Below are 8,045 nucleotides of genomic sequence, written 5' to 3' on the forward strand. Positions count from 1 at the left end.
TCCTGTGGAAGAATAGGTGAATCTTGGGCACATTTATTTAACTCTGTTGCTCCAGCACCTTGTAACTTTAATGAATTAATGTTCAACAAATTTGTAGAGGGGTCTCCACTAGGATTTGTTAACATTTTTAGTGAGTAAACTATAATCTTGAGATTTAGAGAGATGCATAATTATGATACCCTGTTATCATATCATTCTTCAGATACATTCCATCAGCATGAGAAAGCTTCTATTTTGCCTTGATCATTGAGCTGAAGAATTATGCTTTATTTCCTTGAGCATAGAATTTCAATTAAATTATTTGCTCTACAAAACAAAATGTGTCTTTGCCCTCAGTACTTCATTTACTCAACAATTTATTTATTGGTATGAACACATTTTTAATTGTATATATTAAATAGTGGTTCTTAAGCTTGTTGACTTACATCTGGTGAGCAAATCTCTTGCAATTACTAATACAGATTTAAGATTTACATTACTTTATTACAAAGTCTTAGTAATTAGGTATCGAAGGGAAATTAATATGAATAAAATGAAAGAACATTCTCATTCATTAAGTTAGGGAAGCATAAAGGACACAAATTTCAATGCAGGAAGAACTTTGAATTATGAGAGGTATGCAGATGTTGGAACTTCCATACTGCATATGCAAGTTGAAAATACCAGTGAATTCTGTGTATTTGTATAAGATTAAAATCTGGGATTATTTTATTTAGCAGATGAAAGTATCCACATTTCAGGTTTTTTTTCATCAACTTGACAAAACTATTATCATTTCAGTCAACTTTTGCAGAATGACAATTATTCTTTTATCAGAACTGATAAGCACCAATGGACTCACAACTGCATAGACATTTCCCACAACTGCCTGCACATCCAGGAATGCAGGTTCATATTTCTGCAATACAGTTGAGAACGATGAGATGATGATATCCACACAGTACATAATCACAAAGAAACTCACCAACACTAAGACAGTACAAGTGGCCCGTTTTGCTGGGGAAATTCTCATGCTATGAAGGTACTCAGACTTCCTGTGATGGCTACATAAGAAAATTATCATGAACATGCTGGACAGCAGCATGATACCTACAAAGAAGATGTTCTGGAACAAAGAAAGTGAGAGAAATAGTGCCATGACGACAGAGTTCATCATGGAAAGTGAGCAGTACTTACTGACAGTGAGTAGATTGGTCTTGTTGGAATGAGCTACAGTGTAGATGATCATGTGGCTATTGGAAGACAGGTTGAGGGACCAAAAACAGCAGAAAGCAATGATAATATAATTTGTGAGCTTCTGTTTAAATCTTGACAAGCAGAAGGAGCTGGGACTGATGGTGATGACCTGAATGATGCTCAAAAGGCAGGTAGTGGAGATGGAGAGATTCCGTGTCATTCTACTCACGTAGAACAAAAGCTTACATTTCAATGCATTTGAAAAATTCAACAATTGGAACAAGTCTTCAGATAAAATGAGTAGTCCAGTAAGTAGCATTACAATGTGGACAAAAGCTAAATGAGAGGTAGTTATATCAGTGGGCCTTGGCCTATGAAGCTGGTGGATTGTGAAGATGTGGAAGACAAGGAGGAAGGTATTGGCAAAGATTCCAATTCCAGCTTGGAAAAAATATACATTTTTAAGTAACATTAGTGATGACTTTATTCATCTCAGCATACTGAAAATATTTCAGATACCTATAAAATAAAATAACTACGTCTTATCACATGTGATCTTCACTTTTGTCATGAAAACTATCCCATACCGTCATATTTATTTAGACTATTTCTGTATAATGAGCCCTGAATCTTTAATAGAAATTCCTAAATTTAAAAATTCTGCATTTCTGTCTCCACAACAAGTATTTTGTCATTATGTTAATTTTTAATCCTTTCAAGATTCCTCAATTCATGGATATCAAAAAACTCTGTAACAAAATAATCTAGTTTTTCATTTCTATTTCAAAACATTTACAAGGTAACTCTGAAATCATAGAATGCATACATATATTAATCTTTAATAATTCATATTCAAGAATGAATGAATGAACAAAATAATTCTTCTGCAACCACAAGACATGCATGAATGAACAAAGTACACATTGAGAAGTTGATTAAATGATTGGTGAACTTTGTTCAAAGATTTAATCTGGCAAAGCAAAAATGCTTGTATGTCAGCACTGGTGACTGATTGTTTCAAAAACACATATATGCACCCTCAACATAACATGGATTCAGGACAAAATTGACTAAATGAATCACTATACATATTTAGGAACATACCAATTCGGTTTCAATAATATATTGAAGCATGGAGTATATATGTGCAATCATTTTTACTTACATATGTATGGGCTTATACTACCCTAATTCATTTATCATGAGCCATGCATTAAAGTAAAATAATTGGTAAATGAATTGTTAAATAAAGTAAAGCATACTGAGTAAGAATTAATAAAGAAAATAAATTAGCAAATAAAAAGTAAAGAATACTGGGTAAGAATTTCAGTATTTGCCTCTGCTACTATAGAATTATTTGGGTGATGTCACCTCACGTGTGTTGCTCAGGTTGAATTAGTCTACCATGTGCTGAAAAAGAATTGATCTTTGAGACCATCAAACTTCCATGTACAATGAGATTTTCCATATTATACAAATTGACTGAGGAAGGTGTCCCTAAAGTGAATGAACATTGACAGGTGAAGTAAAATGTTTACATGATTTCTCTTGAAAGTTGTCTTAATACCCATAATCTAACAAGTAATAGCAGTCTACCTATATAATACATGTAAGCATGAAAATAACACATATTTATTTGAACTTCAAAGTAAATTTTGTGTGCCACATTTTTATGTTATTTGGCATTGACATCATGGAAGAATAGCAGAATTTGTATTAATGCTACTTGCCTGAGAGTAATGAGATTAACAAAATTCGGGCATGGTAACTTATTGTATAATCATGATATGGAAGGAATTGGATATTTCTTTCAACAAAATGAATACTTCCGAACTATAAATGTGCAACTCAGGTCTCACTGCAAGTCGTGCCAGCCTGGGGTTACTGGGACTGACAGTGAAGACCCTAAGCACAGAAGTGTGCAAAATATTCACACTCTTTATTCTGGCTTTCCTATTAAACTCCAAATTTTTTATGTAGTCATAGATCATGGTGAAACAAATATCACAATTAAATGGGCACAGAAATAAAGATGAAGGATGAAATGTCTTGGGTTACACTAATATATACATAAGAGAGAAAAACTGAAATGACAGTGAGAGTCCATCTGCACACCCTTGTGGAAAATTCAGGAGTAATTTGTATGGGAATATATTTTTAAATGATTTATTTGAAAGGAAGCGAGAGAAAGAGAGAGAGAGAATCTTCCATCTAATAGTTAACTCCCCCAATGCCTATCTAGTTGATGAGTGTAACTGGCCAAAATTAGGGCTGAGGAACTCCATTCCATTCTGTTACGTGTACGTGAGGTCCAAGTACTTTATCCCTCAGATATTGCTTCCCAAGTGCATTAGCAACAGGAAGTTGAATCAAGAACATTAAGTAACCAGAGCTTGAACTTACACAAAGATATAACATGCCAGTGTTCCAGGGACAGCTTAACCACAATGATGCCCCCCAAAATAATATAAACTATCTTTTCCCTTCTTGTTTACAGTATCAATTATTAAAGATTTGTTCAATTTTGAGTAGTAAATTATATTGGTATTATAGAGTGATCTTTGCATCCCAATATCTTCATGAGTTTACATAATTCTTAAGACACATAATATTCGCAGCACTATATTGTAATAGGAATTTCAAATGAAAAGATACATGTCACTAGGTTGATAGTGTTTATTGATGGATTTGAATCAACTGGCAGAATCATCACATAAACAGTTCCACCATGATTAGCTCCACGTAAGGATTTATTCAATGACATGGACAAACCACAGAGCAATAGATAGGGTAAGCTCACTACAGAACTGGTTAACTTCAATGTGTCACCTATTCTTTTGATAAAAGTTTCACAGTCTGAAAATTTAATTCCCAAGGTCTTTAAGATAAATATTAAAGAAAAAAAAAAAAAAACACCGGAGAAGGAGGAGACAAAAAGTACACAGGATAATAAGAAATCATACACTGTGGTTCTGGTGAGATTCAAAACTTTCTCCAATAATCCTGCCTAAAAGTGCATTTTAGAAGCATTAGAATGAACTAAGCACCAAGAGAGAATAAAACTGTGTTTTAACTGCTGAATAATGTGAGCAACTGTGCATCACTCCAACAAGGATGTGACAGCCTTAGAGATACTGTCATTTGATCAACTTAGAAAAAAATGTATCATGGGTTCTGTGCTCTCTGTTCTCTCATCAGACCTTATAGAATGAGGTAACCTAAATTAAGGTCCTCCTTAAAGCAGAAATCCAAGAATTGTAAGATGAGAATTTTAAATCCCAATATTTGTAATATTTGAAAAATCAGTTGATGTTATACCTGCGCAGCTAAAAATAGATAATTCTTTTAAGATGGCATGTTTTCTTCCTGCACTTTTCCATTTTAAATATTCTAGAGCACTATAACTCTGCTGTGACTAGAATTGGGCATTAGTCAAGGAAAGTTGTGAAATGTTTGCCACCTGTGAAGGAAATCAAGAATTTTGATGTGGTGACCATTTTCTATTATGTACATTAATGTCACTGTGTATTGTGAATTAGTTCTCTCACCTCTTTAAAAACTTCAGCACTCTTATCAGTATTACAAGTTTGTTAATTTTAAGAACTCAATACTACTTCAAAATTTATTGTACGAAAATATTTGAGGGATAAGTGTCATGACTCAGTGTTCTCATCCTCTATCTGCAAATACCAACATCTCATATTGGTGCCACTTTGTGTCCCAGATGCTTCACTTCCCATACAGCTCCATGCTTATGACCGGGGAAAGCAGCAGAAAACACGAGCAAAAGCCTTGGTACGCTACACCCACACGGGAGACCAAGAAAAAACTCCTTGATTCAGATCTGCTAATCTCCAGCCCTTGTTGCTGGGAATAGAAGCAGCAAATACAATATTCTCTCTCTCTCTCTCTCTGTCTCTCTCTCTCCATAAATATGCCTTTGTAATAAAAATAAACAATTTTAAAAGAAAGTATCTTCTGTTGCTTTACTTTTATGTGTTTTAACTAAGTTAACATTTTCATTGTAGTATAAATAGAACATTATATTTATAGATATTTTATGGTAATAAAAGCTATTATTAACAAGCACTATAATGGAAACATGTTGATGACTACTGATTGAAAACACTAACATTTAGTGTTAAAAATGTATCCATGCTTTATTATCCTTGAGGAGAAACAGTGGTGAAAATTTTGAGCAATAACTTAAAATACTTCCAACTTTTAGGGAAAAAATAAATAGTACCAAAGCATACTGAATTATTTCAGGTTTGGTCCATTTAAGATGTAAAATCTAATTGAAATAAATAACATCAGGTAAATTGAATAAATATTACTGCAAGAAAAACAGAATGCAATTTCATCTCAAGTACATAAAAAACTGCAATTCTACTTTTCCAATCATCTTCATATATGTACTTAAATAATTCACAAAATTGATTATTTCATCAATTTACAGTTGATATAAAAAACAGAATTTTCCATATGTTTTCCTGAAAACTGCCATGCTTCATGCCTGAACTCACCTGCTCTTGGTGATTTCTGTACATGACACAGAGAAAGACATTTCCCCAGCTAAGCTTCTGATGTGAATTCACTGTTAGATGTATCCCCAAGATGTGGTTATAGTGAAGGGCTGGCACCACCTCATCTCCCTGCAGGCCCACAAGTGTCATTTCACCTGTAGATGCAGGACAGATCTGTCCTTGGCATCATATCAACAGGAGCCACCCCAGGGAAAAAATGATAAATTTTACTGGTTTCTAGAGGACAGAAGAGCAGAGCAGCTGGGTTCCACACTTCTCACTGGTGGACTTATTTCTCAAGGCAGGCCTGCCTGGGCAGGTTGTATGCTCTCAGTCTTTGTCTACAGACAAAAGTAAACAATAAGCTTGACTTCATGACAGGTACAAGCCACAGTTGGTTTGTCAAGCTATCCCCACTGCTTCAGGAGACTTGTTGTTGCATCCGTGCTGGTTCAGCTGTCATGTCAGCATGTCAGTGAAACAACACAGCTCCTGAAATCAGGAAACTGCCCTCTCCCAATCCTACTCACAAAAAGTAACATTTCTTCACTTAGGGCAGAATGCAGAATGTATTTCCTATACTTTATGTTACTTCAGAATAAGTTTATTTCTGGGGAGAGAAAGGCACCCTCCAAATCAGCAACACCGTGCACCAAGATCAAGAATACTTAGTAACTAAGTCACACCCAGTCACCTGTGTTCTGCCATCTCTCCATCACAATCCATTACATTCCACACATGCTAAAGTCAGGCACTAGACTCTACCAGCTACACACACAAGCTGCCTCTTTGTTATGTCTTGCCTAAAGGTGAATCTATAACCCAATTACAACTGCTCTATTCCTTGGTCCTTTTTATGAATCCAACACCACCTGACTTTTAAGTGGTGATATTTTTTCTTCTTAACAAGCATGTCCTCAACCTGCATAAAAGTAGACTCTTGGTTCCATTCTGGTGGATCTCTCATGTATGCTCTTTAATCAAATATGGAACACAACTATCCATCTGAGCTGTTAAGGCCCGACTTTTACTTTAAAATATGAATGTTAGTCTGAGATGGTGACTGCTCTGGAAGCTGACATGTTAGGTCTGTTCTGCCAGCCTCACATTGCAGAGCTACTTACTATCCTTCATTTACACCTGTTCTTACTAGCCCTGGTACAGTTGTTCATGAACACACAAAACCTCAGAATGATATCATATGGAACAAGGAGAAAACCTTAACTTGAATGCAGTAAATTTTCCTATTACATGTGACACAACTAATGTATTTGCTAAAAGACAATTTTCATGTTTTACCTCTTTAATTATATCATCTTCTAGGTGTGCATTTTTGAGGACAGTATAATATATACTTTTAAGTTTTCCCTTGATATTTAAGATTCTCTAAAGGACTTACTGTTATTAGTTAGCACATTACAAATTCATTTTTAGTAATAATTATTTTTATAAAATGTACTGTAATTAATATGTTTATTATACAATGATTCAAAGCAAGTTATTACCATATCACTCACTATCCAATGTATACTTTTTCCTGAAATACATTTCACTAAAATATATGTATTATAACACATGTGTACGCATATATATGTATTTGCATTTGAGAAGCAGACACTCAGGGAAGGATACAGAGCTTCCATCCACTGTCTCCTCCGCAGAAGTCTGAGATGGCTGGGTCTGAGTCTCAATGGGCTGAGATCCAGGAACGTAATCCATATGTTTTACCCGTGCCGCAAGGAAATTACTACTAGATCCCTAGGCTGTTGCATTTCAGGGATTATATTAGATTCAGAAGTCAGAATCTTATACAAGACTTTAATACAGGCATTTTGAGTAAGGGATGCTGGTATTCCGATAAGATTCTCACCATTACCAAAAATCTTACCTTCTTCAATAAAATGCATTCTATCAGCAATTTTGAAGTACAGAGTAAAATGTTATGAGAGATTCTAGTTAATTTCAATGGTTCAGTAAAATGTATGCTTTTAGTCTTACTGAAATGTTGTGTCCTTCAATCAACAACTTCCCTTTCTGTATCCCTTTCCTATGCCACCTACAACCTCTGATAATCAACTTTATATTCTTTGCTATTATTTCCTAAAGCTGAAGAGACAAAAAAATATGTCCTTTTCCGGCTTCCAGAGTGAATCCTCTCTGTTTTGGCAGTTCACAGAATCATTGCAAGAAATTTGTAGCAGGAAAATGTTTACATTAGCACTGGACCCCCAAATACACCCCCAAATGCAAAATCTCACAATTGAGAATGAAATTACCCCAGCTGACTTAACTATGTATACATTACTAATCAGACTGCAAGGTGACACTGGGAAGGACTGAAGT

At 34.9% G+C, this 8,045-nt stretch overlaps 1 protein-coding gene across 1 annotated transcript; it reads right to left on the reverse strand.

Moving 5' to 3' along the window:
- Window positions 1-751: 751 nt before the first annotated feature.
- On the reverse strand, window positions 752-1,648 carry LOC105942630 (putative vomeronasal receptor-like protein 4). Its single transcript, XM_012931226.2, has one exon. It carries the CDS (start codon window positions 1,646-1,648, stop codon window positions 752-754), a length of 897 nt encoding a protein of 298 aa, XP_012786680.2.
- Window positions 1,649-8,045: the final 6,397 nt, after the last annotated feature.

The sequence above is a fragment of the Ochotona princeps genome, chromosome 1 (assembly GCF_030435755.1).
Source record: "Ochotona princeps isolate mOchPri1 chromosome 1, mOchPri1.hap1, whole genome shotgun sequence".
NCBI lineage: Eukaryota > Metazoa > Chordata > Mammalia > Lagomorpha > Ochotonidae > Ochotona > Ochotona princeps.